Genomic DNA, 13,658 nt, shown 5'->3' with positions numbered 1-13,658 from the left:
TTGTAGCCATGATTCCTTGGCAGTGCTAAACACTGATTGAATCTTTTCGAGCTGTTGAGGATTAGCGCTGGACAGAATAATGCCAAAATAATTATTCGCACCAGATGCAGTGTCATCCTTTCAGTTTTAGCTCTCTTATCGTGTAACTTATCTGACTTATTTTTATTCGGCAATTATTTCACCTACTGTGGGAGCACTTACATGTCTCGCGTCACCGCGTTGTATTTATAAGGGTGCCAGCTTGAGCCTGTGATAACGATTTGTAAAGTAAAACTATCTGCAGCTAACAAGATTATATTTTGCTTCGTATTTTAAGCTTCTCCCATTGCATGTTTTCTACCGGCTTAACAAAATGACCCAGCCTTGGACACTTGCTGTTGCCAGAATTGCTCAGGCTCAGCCGGCACATACACAGATCAGCCTGGTGGTGATTGCTTTCACAAGTGGGTCGGTATTGCCTGTCTCAGGGGACGTTGTCTAAGCCTTAACTTTGGAAATAATTAGAATTCTCAACCGAGCTCATCCTGCTTCTGAGCATTCTGCCCGTTGGCCAGGTTTTTTCCTTTAGGATGTATGGCCTGGGAGATGCTGGAATTGCAGCGTGTTTACTGCTTCCTGTGGGTTCTGCTTGTCATGCTGCAAATGCAGACTGGTGAAGTCCATTAAAATAGCACTTACATCCCCGGGGCAGATCGCTGGGAACCCGCTTAGCTTAGCCCGTCTGTCATGAGACCGACCAGGGCTGGAGAGATGGGCAGCAAGCCTGGAACAGCGCCGGGGGAGAGAGGGGCAGGAAGATAAATGCTGCCTGTGGAGAGACCAGGGTTATGCAAACTTGAGAAGACAGTGAGGTCCCACATGCTGAACAGAGACAGGCTTCTTCATGGAGACTGGTCCTGGATCCAGAGGGAGAGCCCCAGTCTTGCTAGACCCCCAGGCTTGGAGGCAATTTTCTTCCTTCAGTTAAGGAGCAGAAAGAACCCCCCTGGGCTACAGCTCTGCATCTTGTTAGGCTGAAAAGCCACCAAATGGTATAATAAAAATCTGACAAGATAACCCGTGGGGTAGGACAGGGGCATTGCAGCACAGGCGCACGCTGGCTCCGGGGTGGGGAGCCCTGCTGAGCTCAGCCCACGGGCAGAGTTTGGCAAAGGTCCCATTGCTGCCTCCCCTGCTCCATCCCCACCAGCTCTCGGGGCCTTGGGGCTGTCCTGCCAGAGGGGACACCAAGCCCCTCTCCAATGCCCACAGCTCCTGGGTCTGCCCATCCTGTGGCTCCCTCTGCCTTCCGGAATCGTGAGATTGGCTTCAGTGTTGTTTGCCCACCAGCTCTGGGGTTGTTATTGCTGTTACTGAGCCTGTTCTTCTCTTCCACTTGGAAAACAGTGCTTTGCATTTCTTCTTGGTGACTGGGGAAAAATATGTGGTTGTAATTGTTTCTGTAGGCTAAGAGGTGGGCCTTTAAGGGGGGTAAAAGAGCCAACCCAACATAAATATGCTGAGACGAGTGGTCAGCCTGTGAGCTGGCAGGCTGTCTCCATCACCTTGGATGTGACAGAGCAGCCTGTTGGACACCTTTTCTCCTGGTCGCATGGCTGGGCAACAGGCTGGGGCTCACGGCACCTGATTTTTCCTCTTCCCCCTTGCTCGAAGTGCAGCCTACATGGGTATAGCACTTTGCCTACCTCTCCCTAACCTCTATTACAAAAAAAAAAAAAAAAAAGTAATTGCGTCTTCTGCAAAATATCTTGAGAGCTCCAAACACAGAGTTCCTCTGAGAACTGTTGAGTTATTAATATCCCGTAATTTAACCATCTCATTTTTATGCATCAGAGTTTTCATGGTCTGTGTCAGGGGTTGCAGCTCACGGGAGCAGTCTGACAGTGTGGTTCAGGTCAGGAGGCTGTTTAAACACCCTGGGGCTCTTACCCAGCTCACAAGGAGAAATGGAAACCAGCTGGGGACCTGTGGTCACTGCAGAGTGCTGGGGTGCACCTGGGCTTCCCAAAATAACCTGTGGTGCACCCCAGCTCCCCCAGTGTGATTTAGCCACAGGCTGGAAAGGTTGGTCGTGTTTGAATTCATCCTGGGGCATTGCTGAGAGGTCTGGCCACGGTTTTGGGCTGTGGTCCTGGTTCCTTGTTTGCCTGAGAGGGCACCAAGACAGCCCAGGTGAGGAATTTGGGGATTTGTATGTCGTGTCATGTTTTGTCCTAATTTCTTGGTCCCATCTGGGAGGAGCGCAGCCTTCTGCACTGATGGCTGTCTGCTACGTGGTGCCTTAGACCATGGACAGCAGATCTGGAAGCACCCTGGGGGCTGCCCAGGGCTGTGCTGCTGGGAAGCAGTGGTTTGGGGACAGGGCAGTGGGGACCCACAGGCAGATGTTCCACCCGCTTCTCAAATTGATGGTCCTGATTCACCATGAAGGCAGACCAACTGGAAAATCCTTAGAGACTGCCTTTGCTCGTATTTGGCTGCAGCTGGCAATACTGGGGATAGTTCTTTTTTTTTCTTCTTCTTCTTAATTAAGCAAGAATAACTTTTGCAACGGTAAAGGATTTTTACAGAGTCTTAAAAATAAAATTAGTCTCCAGCCTGAGACTGAGCATGGACAACTTTAGCCAGAAAGGAGAATTTTTCCAGGAGCGGAAACAGGGTTTGTAATAAAAGCTTCAACGCCACCCTGGATACCTTCGCAACTGCTGCTCTTGGCACTGCGGAGGTCAGAGGGGATTAAAAATAAAGCAACACTGAAAATCTGACTTGCCTTGAGCAAATCAAGCAGGTAGAGAAGGGAAGATGGATGGGGAAGATGGAGAAGAGTCTGGCTTGCCGCTCTTCCATGCTCTGTGTTCCCTCACCCACTGCAGACCTTTCTGGAGATGCACAGCTGCACATGCTCCCCTGTGGCCACTGAGATCTGGGGGAGTTGCATCAGTAGGAGTAGTTTGGTTGCTGGATGATTTATCATTTCCTTGGTTTTCTGGCGTTACTCTGCTACCTGCTCTGTTGCTACCACCTGATGTTGATCTTTTAAGCCAACTGTTCCTACAGTATCTTGGGTGAAGTGAGCACTGCCCTCCCTTGGCTGTCTTTGCCAGCCATCAAGGGCACCTTGTCCTCAGACTTTGAATTGCTGCTATTGTACATGCCTGTGTCTAATTCACCTCCGTTAGCCTCCTGCACCCCGGCTGGGCTGATAAAAGCTTTCACTAAGCTTCCTTTTCAACCCAGGTAGCATGAAGTCTTTGCAGTTCATTGCCACTGATAGGTTTTTTTCCAGCTGAAGTGACTGGAAGAGCTGTGAAGTCACAGAAATGTTTTGTCCAGAGGGATGCTGCTTTGTCGCTGAGGGCCATGGGGCCATGGGCAGCAGCTGTCTGGGGCTACCAGGAGCGGTTGGTTCAAAATACAGTGTTAAAGTTGGAGAAGGAGGCTGAGCTTCGGCTCCAGCTGTCTGTTTTGAGCACAGAAGCCTGGGGCTCCTCTGATGAAGCTGATATTCAGAGATTCGGTGGGGAAGCCACGGCTGGGTGCTGCCTGTGGGTGCTCCCGTGCCTCAGCTTCCCCATCTATGAAACAGGAGAGCAGCGCCCAGAGTGGGGAAGAGCTGCTGGGCTCTCTCTATGGCAGTGAGAGACTGTTAATTTTTCAGTGTAGATGAATGTTTATCCTGCCTGTGGGGTCTGGAGAAATGGGTCTGTGTAGCTGGAGCTTGCTCAGGGTGGAAAGATGCCTCATTAGCTGTCAAATGAGGGGATGAGATAACAGTCAGGGATATTAAGACACCCTTGTTAAGAGACTCCAGGGTCATATGAGCTGCCCCAAATCCACAGCCTGTCCCGTTTCCAAGAAATCTTGTGAGTTACTGACTGATGACTGACCTAAAAGCCTCGTTGCAATCAGAATGATGGCACGATGCTGAGAAAAAATCGGGCTGCCTTATACGTCTTAAGCCAAGCAGGAAGGGAATTGCCCCTTTGCGTTTACACTCCCCGTCTGAGCTGAGCAGACAGTTGCTTTTTGAGGGATTCCAAATCTTGCATGTTAATGTGTGCACAAATGTATGCAAATCCTTTATTACGGAGCGCAGCAGAGGCATCGTATGGCCTGGCATGGGCCGTGGCATTCCTTCTCGCATTGTCTGGCGATGGAGCTGCTCCCTGATACAGCCCAGTTATTTCCATCTCGGAAGAAACAAGTGAGAAGCAGAGATAAGCAGCGCCAGGGGGTGATAAGGGCTGGTTGTCAAGTTCCTTCTTTGTCCGAGAGGAATTTTAACATTTCTGCCATGATTTTAAACTCTGCCTTTATTCTTCCTGTTGCCAGGAGGGGCTGGACTCTTGCACTGCCCTTTCTCAAGATGCGGGCAGTGCCCAGCCTGGGCAGGCTTTGCTTTGCTGGTGGTTGCTGCACCCGGTCCCGCGTGCCCACCCGGCCACACCAGCAGCCGCGGCTGGAAGAGCAGAGCAGAAGCAGCCAGGAGCTTCTGCTGCAGGCAGGGATCTGCTGCCCTCACCACCCCAGGGGAGTCCGGTCCTGCCTGTGCCACCCCAGACCCCCACACAGGCAGGCTGCGTGCTGGGAGCAGCCAGCCTGGCCGGCTCCTTTGCTGGAGCTACAGACCATTTGCAAAGACCCACTTTACCTTGGCTTCAGGCTGACCCCCGTCCCTCTTCCCTGGCTTTTTGGCTCTGCTTGTGCTTTTCCAGGTTGCAGTTATTGCTGTTTTTTCACAGCAGGAAGACCTCGTCTCCCTTCAGAAGGCTGGGGCCACGCTCGCGGCTGCCTTCAGAGCCTCTCGCACAGCACTTGGGCTCTCAGCGTGGTTTAACTCGTCGGTGCCACTGCTATGATGAAAGGGCTGTGGGATGCTCCAGCAATGGCAGAGGCTGTGCTTTGCTAACCGCAGCGTACGACAAGAGACTGCCTCGGCCCAGAGACCTCACGGGCCAGTTTGGCTCCTGTCGAGCTGTACGTAGGCGGACCTGGAAGCGTGCATCTGCATCCCGAGCAAGAGGGACTCAGGAGCCAGGTTCTCTGCTTGGTGTGTTGGGCCCTGTTTGCTTCAGATTCCCCTTGTGTGCCTCCTTTCACCCAAACAGAAGAGCTCTGGTGTGGCATGGTGGGTCTGGTTTGCACTGTGTCCCTGCACTGGTGGATGGGTGGGGATGTTACTGGGAGTGGGGGTTAGAGCCTCCTCTGAGGAGACGACTGGCCACCATGCCAAGAGCACCGTGGAAAAGCAGCCGTTGCAAAATAAAATACATCCATCTTGTAACTTCATCACATGGAGCACTGGCCTTGAGTAGAACAAATTTTTCAATCTGTTTCTGAGCCGTTGTTGCTTCGTACCATGTGAAGTCAATTCAAGGCAGGCTCACTTCCAGCTAAATCTGACACCAGGAAATGTTCTTTTTCTCCCCATCTGCTTCCCGCCGTCCTGGCCCCGCTGCAGGGCAGCTCCGTGCGCAGCTCCGTGCCGAGCAGCCCTACCGGGTGCTCCCCAGCCCGTGCCTCCAGCAGCAGCGCAGCTGCTGGCCAGCTCGGGCCCTTCTTTCCTCCCAGTCCACAGCTACAGCTGCGTAACAGCTCCTTTATTTACCTTCTGTGCCCGAAGCTGGTCATGCTGTCAGTACTCCTTGCTTCGTTGGGAAACACAACATCACTGGATTTCTCCTCGCCAGCCCTCAGCTTCCAGAGTCATCTGATGCTCCAGGGTGTCCCCAGCACTGGCACTGAAATATCTCCAACCCTGTGTCCTCCCCAGTGCTGGAGACCTCTCAATCACCAGGGCAGGTGCTTCCCTGAGATGAGCCTGTGGATCCTCCTCTGGGACGAGAGCAAGATCGAAGGGCTCAGGAATGAAGACAGGATTTCCAGAGAGTTGGCTTTAGTTTCTTCTTGCTTAAAAACAAAACTTGCCTGCACTCCTCTCAAGTTGTGTGGGGCTCCTTGGCAGCGCAGGCAGCAGAAGTCATAGAATCGTTCAAATTGGAAAAGACCTTTAAGATGATTGAGTCCAACTGTTAACCGAACACTGCCAACTCCACCACCAAGCCATGTCCCTAGGTGCCACACCTACATGGCTTTTAAACACCTCCAGGGATGGTGACTCAACCGCTTCCCTGGACAGCCTGTGCCAGTGCTTGACAGACCTTTCGGTGAAGAAATTTTTCTTGATATCCAATCTAAACCTCCCCTGGTGCAACTTGAGTTCATTTCATCTTGTCCTATTGCTTCTTACTTGGGAGAAGAGACTGACCCACCTCGCTACACCCTCCTTTCAGGCAGTTGTAGAGAGCGATAAGGTCCCCCCTGAGCCTCCTTTTCTCCAGGCTGAACACCCCTAGCTCGCTCAGCCGCTCCTCATGAGACTTGTGCTCCAGACCCTTCACCAGCTTCGTTGTCCCTCTTTGGACATTCCCCAGCATCTCGATCTCCCTCCTGAACACAACATCCAAGGTGAAGCCTCACCAGTGACAAGTACAGGGGGACGATCACTGCCCTGATCCTGCTGGCCACGCTGGTTCGGATACAAGCCAGGATGCTGTTGGCCACCTGGGCGCACTGCTGGCTCATGTTCAGCTGCTGTCAATCAGTACCCCCAGGTCCTTTCCCACCAGACACCTTCCCAGCCTCTTCCCCAAGCCTGCAGCGCTGCGTGGGGTTGTTGTGACCCAAGTGCAGGACCCGGCACTCAGCCTTGCTGAACCTCATACAACTGGCCTTGGCCCATCGGTCCAGCTTGTCCAGATCCCTCTGCAGAGCCTCCTGCCCTCAGGCAGCGCAGTGCTGCTGCCCAGCTCGGTGTCATCTGCAAACGTGCACTTGATACCCTCATCCAGATCATTGATAAAGCTATTAAACAGGACTGGCCTCAGTACAGAGCCCTGGGGAACACCACTTGGGATCGGCTGCCACCTGGATGTAACTCCATTCACCACCACTCATGGGGCTTGGCCATCCAGCCAGTTTTTTATCCAGCACAGAGTACATGCTTCCAAGCCACGAGCAGCCAGTTTCTCTGGGAGAAGGCTGTGAGAAACAGCATCAAAGGCTTTACCAGTATCTAGGTAGGCAACATCCATAGCCCTTCCCTCTTCCACTAAGCAGGTCACCTTGTCATAGAAGGAGATCAAGTTAGTCAAGCAGAATCTGCGTTTCATAAACGCACGCTGACTGGGCCCGGTCACCTGGATGTCCTGTACGTGCCGTGTGATGGCACTCAAGATGATCTGCTCCATACCTTCCCCAGCACTGAGGTCAGACTGACAGGCCTGTAGTTCCCCAGATCCTCCTTCTGGCCCTTCTTGTAGGTGGCTGTTGCACTTTCTGACCTCCCGTCAACTGGGACCTCCTCAGTTAGCCAGGACTGCTGATAAATGATTGAAAGTGTCTTGGTGAGCACTTCCACCAGCTCCCTCAGCATCCTCAGGTGGGTCCCATCCAGCCCCATAGACTTGTGGGTATCTAAGTGGAACAGCAGCGCAGGTCACTGACCGTTTCCCCTTGTATTATGGGGGCTTCATTCTGCTCCCCATCCCTGTCTCCCAGCTCAGGGGGCGGGTACTCAGCCTTTTCCTCAGCCTTTGTCACTATGTTTCCCCCTCAGATACAACAAAGGATGGAGATTCTTCTTAGCCCTCCTTTTGTTGCTAATGTGTTTATAGAAACATCTTTTATGGCAGTAGCCAGATTAATTTCTAGTTGGGCTTTGGCCCTTCTGATTTTGTCCCTGCATAACCTCATGACATTTCTTGTAGCCCTCCAGAGCTGCCTGGCCCTTCTTCCAAAGGTCATGAACTCTCCTTTTTTTCCCGAGTTCAAGCCAAAGCTCTCTGTTCAGCCAGACTGGTGGTCTATCCCACTGGCTTGTCTTTCCACATTTCCACGATGGCAACTATGTCATAGTTCTCTTGCTGTACAGCGGTTTCCAGCTCCTCTTGTTTGTTGCTTATGATGCGTGCGTTGATGTAGATGCACTCCAGTTGGGCTATTGATCCCCCCACCTTTTGGGGGGCAGAAGCCCTAATTCCTACATGACCATTCTCAGGCACTTCCATGATTTCTGACGTATCGCTAACCCTTGCACCTTTGCTGCTGCATGGATCTCCATCCCCTACCTCCACTGAGACAGCAGACCAGAGGACGTTCAGTAGCACACTGTCCCTCAAGCAGTGGCATGCCACCCCCAGGCTTATCTCTAGCAAGCCTGGTTTTGTCCCTTTTCCCTTTCACATCTAGTTTAAAGCTCTTTCAGTGAGCCCTGCTAACTGCTGTGCAAAGATCTTTTCTGCCCCCAAGTCATTGTTGATGAAGCTTTGGTGGTGGTTAGGTGAGGCTTGTTCTGGCCAGAGCCAAGCCTAATGGGTTTCCCTTTGCAGGACGTGCCACTCCACCTGGGCTGTGGCATCCTTTATATGGCAAGGTATGTGGCACCCCGATGTGCTGAGCATCTCCAGGCTCCACCACTCTTCCCACGTTAATGAGTAACAAACCTCATCAGCTGAGTGGGCTGTTGGCCATGGCCTGCTCCTCTCCAACACCCACCAGCTCTCTGCCGCAGCACCGGCATCCATGGCACGTTGGTGCTCTGGTCATCATGCGTGCCGTCGAGCACTGGCACATGCATTGTCTCACTTAGTGCCACTCTGCTTTGAGTGTGGTGGGGGGATACTGCTTTTTCAATTTCATCTCACATTTGAAATGTACATTATCATATTAAGTTTTTACTACAGGGAATTATTTTTAATTATAGCGAGCTGGAAGATGATAAAATAAAGTTGAGTAAGTGAGACCTATGTGAAGAAGTCATGGAAACTATTATCATAGAAATGGAAAGACACTCCTAGGACACTGAGTATTGTTCCCATGAAACAACATAGCCTAATGTAAAGAAAATAATTGTAATTAAAGCTGTTAATCTTCTGCTTTTAATGAGAGGAAGGGAAGAGAACTGAATACCTCAGGGGCAAGATCTTAAAGTTCATACAGTTTGTCCTGGGAGGTGACAGAAAGCCCATGACTGGAGATGCTCAGTTTTTAATGGTGCAAAGTTTTTACAGAGCCTGTTGTCCTGGCCTGGGGACATTGCTGAGTAGACAGGCCACCTGTCTCCTTTTCCTCCTTTGCTTTTCTGACCAGGAGAAGCCACTTGCTGGCAGTACCCACTTGCCTGGGATGGGGCAGGAGTGAAGGGTGGGGATAAATCAGCTTCCTGAGCTGGTCCTCGCACTCCTGGCTGTACGTGGTGTGAACTGTGGGATGGTGGTTGTTTGGATTGACTTCTGGGGTCTAATTGATCATACATCTCACCTATTAACTCTTCAGCATTGTTATTTAAAGTCCTTATGATGACATGATTTATCTAATTTATTAAAAGCCAGGACCTCTGATGCTCTCTTGCCGTATTGCATCTCCTGGAGGGGATGCGTTTGGTGCAGGGAGGAGGGCAGAAACGTGCGGGTTGGCTTTTTCCCCATCACAATGCCTGTGCTCCCAGCATTGCCGCTATCTGAGCATGGACCACTGGGTTTGTCTCCCTTTGTAGCTTGTGATTGTTACCCTGAAAATTAAAATTTGACCAAGAAGTCCTAAACTCCGTTAGAATGGCTATCTCCAACACCGAGTGGGGGGCTCTGGAGCTATTAAGTATTCTTAGCATCTCGTTGCATGTTGAGCTGCTTGTAATCATATCGTGAAGTGAGATGGAAACGGCAAAGAAACTAGCGGTTTTGCTGAGGCAGAGCGCCCTTCCACGGTAGCTGATTAATTAAAGTATTCACATGAAATTGTGCCTTGATTATTTTTTAAGGTAACAGCCAGAGGCAATACTGAGACTCTCCGACTGGATGCAAACCAGACGCTGGGGTGCGTGGGGGTTGCTGTGTGGTTTAGATCTGATGAAAGGCAGGAAATGGGAAAATCTGGCAAATCTCCCTGGCTTGACTTAACGGAGCCTCTTGACTTTTGCTGGAGTGCAATTCTTGTGCTGTAATGGACAAATGGAAATTCAGACTCAAATCTGGATCTGAGCGCTGGTATGCTTAGCTGGCTTGTACGCAGTGGTGAAAAAGAAGGAAAGGTGAATTTCTGTGCTTTACCTTATAGCAGAGAAACCTGCAATGGCAACGGCAACTATTCCCTTGCTTTTTGTGTGGTACCTTATTTCTGAGATGTCCCCCTTCTGCTGCCCAAGTGAAGCCGTATCTCGTTCCTCAGAAATCAGTGGCATTTCATTAGCACAAATTAATTCAGAATCCTGTGTGGTTAATTTTAAATACATACCATTGACCCATATTTGGAAGAACATTGCATTTTCAGAAAAAGAAGCCACTTTACCAGCATTCTCTTTAACCTTTTTTATGGGGCGGGGGGATGTTTTCAGCCAGGTTAGTCCTTTGCTGTTACCCCTGATGAATGGTTGCGATGTCCTAGCAGCCCTGCGGATAAATGCTCAGGTTCAAGCACATGGAGAAAATCTCCCGCAGACCACCGGCTGCAGGAACAGACACTTAAAAGAAGTGATAAGAAGTGATGTTTGCAGTGAATTAAGCTAACGGCTGTTAAATTGCAACCTGTGGGCTGTTTTTTTCAGTTCTTGTGCTTTCCCTGCCCCTGTCTGTGTCTTGGGCAGCATGCGAGCTGGTGTGCCGCTGAGCTGCAGTGTGTGCCATCAAGCTGGATAGTTAAGATACTGTTGTAGTGTGACTGTGGTTTTTGTAGCCTCCCTTAATTTAATTTAGCTTTATATGTTCAGACTATAATCAATTTTTATGCTACTTTAATAAGCAAATCTATGCTATCAGCATGTGAAAGGGACTTGTCATTCACAGTTTTCAAGTCAATCCACCATTTTCTGTATTAGCCAAGTACTCAGCTGTCCTAAATTCAGTAACTGCTCGGCAATTACCGGCTGGCACGCCGATCTGCACCACGCGGGTGTGTGGCCCTTGCCTGTGCTGGCCCCTGGAAATACTCCATGCAGTGCAGTAAAGGGACGAGCAATTACATATCCCCAAACATCGGGCAGTCTGACTCAGCTTGAGTGCCAAGTGTTGTTACAGCAAATATGGACTTTCATTTCGTCCTTGTAAGAGAGGCAAATCCTGTGTTAGAAAATGCCTGTGCATAAAAAAGGTTGAGTTTAGTATCTGCAGGCCAGCAACTGGCAGGAATTGCTTTGCTTTCTTATTTAAAGTGCAACTCACCGGGGCATCTGCTCTTTTTCCTCTCTGCTCCCCTTGCAGGAAGATTTGCCTTCACTGTAAGTGCTCCCAGGAAGAGCACATCGTAACAGTTATGCCTCTGGAGATGGAGAAGACTGTCACAAAGCTCATGTTTGACTTCCAGAGGAATTCAACTTCTGACGACGACTCGGGCTGTGCCTTGGAGGAGTACGCATGGGTCCCCCCCGGCCTGAAGCCTGAGCAGGTAAGGACAACACCACCGAGTGACCTGAAATAAATTGTTTTAATATACTTTTTTGAAATAGTTGCCCTGATTTTTCTTTTAGGGGTGTGAGTGCTTGTTGCATGTGGCTGTTTCTGGGTGCACTATAGAGCCAGGTCTGGTCTGAACGCACAATTGAAACAAAACAGAGATGCGATCCTTGCAGAACTTGTGGTTTTCTGTGTCTGGAGATGTGATTGGTAATTGAGGGAGGGAAACAAAATACTTCCAGGATGGGATTTGTTGTGATGGTGCAAGAGAACAGATGCAGATGTGCCTACTGCTGTTTCATGGGGAAAAAAAGTGATGGGACTCGTGTCCTGCCCTCCTGGAGCACTCTGCTCTGCAGTAAGTCTGGGGCAGGCAGGCAAAGCTGGTAGATTACTCTGAAAAATGGGCCCCAGTCGTTGGGGCTGGGTTTTTCAAGCATGATGTTTGTGCCTTACCAGGAGGAATGGCTCAAATGAAGTTCAAGCCTCTGGGTACAGGAATTGAGCAGGATGGATTAGACCTCAGCATGCTGTCTGTGTGGAGTGTGCATTGATTTCTGCTCCTTGCAGTTTGCGTGATTCATTTGGGTTTTATGCTGATCTTTTACATGTTCGACTCAGAACTTCATTCACAGTGGAGATTGCAAAATGAGCTTAGCCCTGATAATTGCTATGGCAATCATTTTAAACTGTGTAAGGAGGCTGGGAGAGGGTGGAAAGCTTTCATTCTCAGTGTTGTAGTTGCTGTCCTTAAATATTGTGTTTTCCTGAGCTTTTATTCACGTGGGCTTAGGCATTTCCTGAAATATTTTGGCACCACCCGTAGGCTGTAAATATTATCTGTCTGATTAGAGAAAATCCAATTGTTTGGTGGTGGTGTTTGGTTTTTTTTTCTTCTTGTCTTTACAAACCTTGCTTAGTGCTTGCTTGAAACTCCGTAGCACTGTGTGTTTCGTTTGGTGCCATCCAGTTGTGCAAATCAGGCAGTGGTCTTGTTTTCTGTCACCTTCCTTCTGTCAGAGGCTGCCTTGGTGCCTCCCAGGAGGTACAAGACATGGTGTATGGAGAGGTACAGACGGTCCTGAGGTAGCTCTGTGGTTCCTTCATGCTGTGGGGACATGAACCAGTTGGGTTTGGGGAGTCCAGTTGGAGGACCATGGCCAAGCTGATGCCACCTGCTCTCAGCACCATCTTCTGTCCAGGCGCATTGGTGGCTTCTGGAGCCTGAGGTACCCCATGCCCCTGTAGCTCTGAGTGGAAATACAGGTATTTAGTGACAGGTGGCACATGACCAGTTAGACGTGGTTTCTGGTGAGTACAGCATGGCCTGGACAGCAATTGAAACCCACTTCCAGCATGGTGGTGACATATTCCAGAAGACCTGGATGCTTCTTTGATCCTTCAGGTGCTTTTTAAGAAATAGCGTGCCATCAGGGAGTTTAGAGTGTCAGGAGAAAGTTAAAGTCCGTTAGCTCTAGCAGCAGGTACTGACATCTCATGCATTACCCAGGTTAATGTATTTTTAGGTTCTTCTGGCATCTGTTTCTTGCCACGGTGCCCCCGATACGAACACCCGCTTTCTAATCACACCCCTCTGTCAGCGTTGCTGGGCCTTTTAGCAGACTTGCCACTTCAGACCTGCCTCTGATCACCATGGAGATGAGGAGCAGCGTAAGCAGCCACAGACAGGCACTGAAATCCTTCCAGCATAGCTCACCCGCCAGCCCTTTGGGGACCTGCCGCGTCAGAGGAGCCACTAAGGAGACAAAAGCAAGGTGTGACTTCTCTGGGCTGCGAAAGAGCCACAGTGCAGGGCTGGGGCTTGTCTCTGGGTGAAGAGCAGCGCCCTGAATTTCTCCGGGAGTTACCAGTGCCCATGGGGCAGGAGGGTGCCGTTTGCTTCCCATGGGGGTAGGGGGTCCCTCTGCAGCAACTTGCTGGAGCCGTGCAAGGCTGCAGACAGACTTGTGGCTTTCTGGTCGATGAGTCGGGTGTGCGTGCGTGATGTGCAGCCTCTGAAAGGCTCATGTCTGCTGCGGAGCAGCTGGTGGGCTCCGCTCCGGCTGAGGACACTGCTGTCAGGCTGGGCTGCAAATACAGATTTGCAAGCAGTGAATTTTTCTCTGCCTTCTGCTGTTTCACTGTCATATTTCTTTGACATGAAACAGATGAAATGAAACAACTTTTTTCTGCAATATTCTACTTTATTAA

The 13,658-nt window shown here is 50.3% G+C and overlaps 1 protein-coding gene across 3 annotated transcripts in view; it reads left to right on the top strand.

The window, feature by feature from the left end:
- The window catches only part of PRICKLE2 (prickle planar cell polarity protein 2), a 116,371-nt gene that overhangs the window by 66,524 nt on the left and 36,189 nt on the right, over positions 1 to 13,658 (top strand). For all 3 annotated transcript variants that reach the window (XM_080382777.1, XM_080382778.1, XM_080382779.1), the window contains one exon: positions 11,256 to 11,439. In XM_080382777.1, the coding sequence (XP_080238903.1) occupies positions 11,256 to 11,439 (184 nt within the window). The remainder of the gene's footprint in view (positions 1 to 11,255; positions 11,440 to 13,658) is intronic.

The sequence above is a fragment of the Falco punctatus genome (assembly GCF_963210335.1).
Source record: "Falco punctatus genome assembly, chromosome: 4".
NCBI classification, from domain to species: Eukaryota; Metazoa; Chordata; class Aves; order Falconiformes; family Falconidae; genus Falco; species Falco punctatus.
Note: the sequence above shows the minus strand (reverse complement) of the source record. Positions and strands in the feature narration are given on the sequence as shown.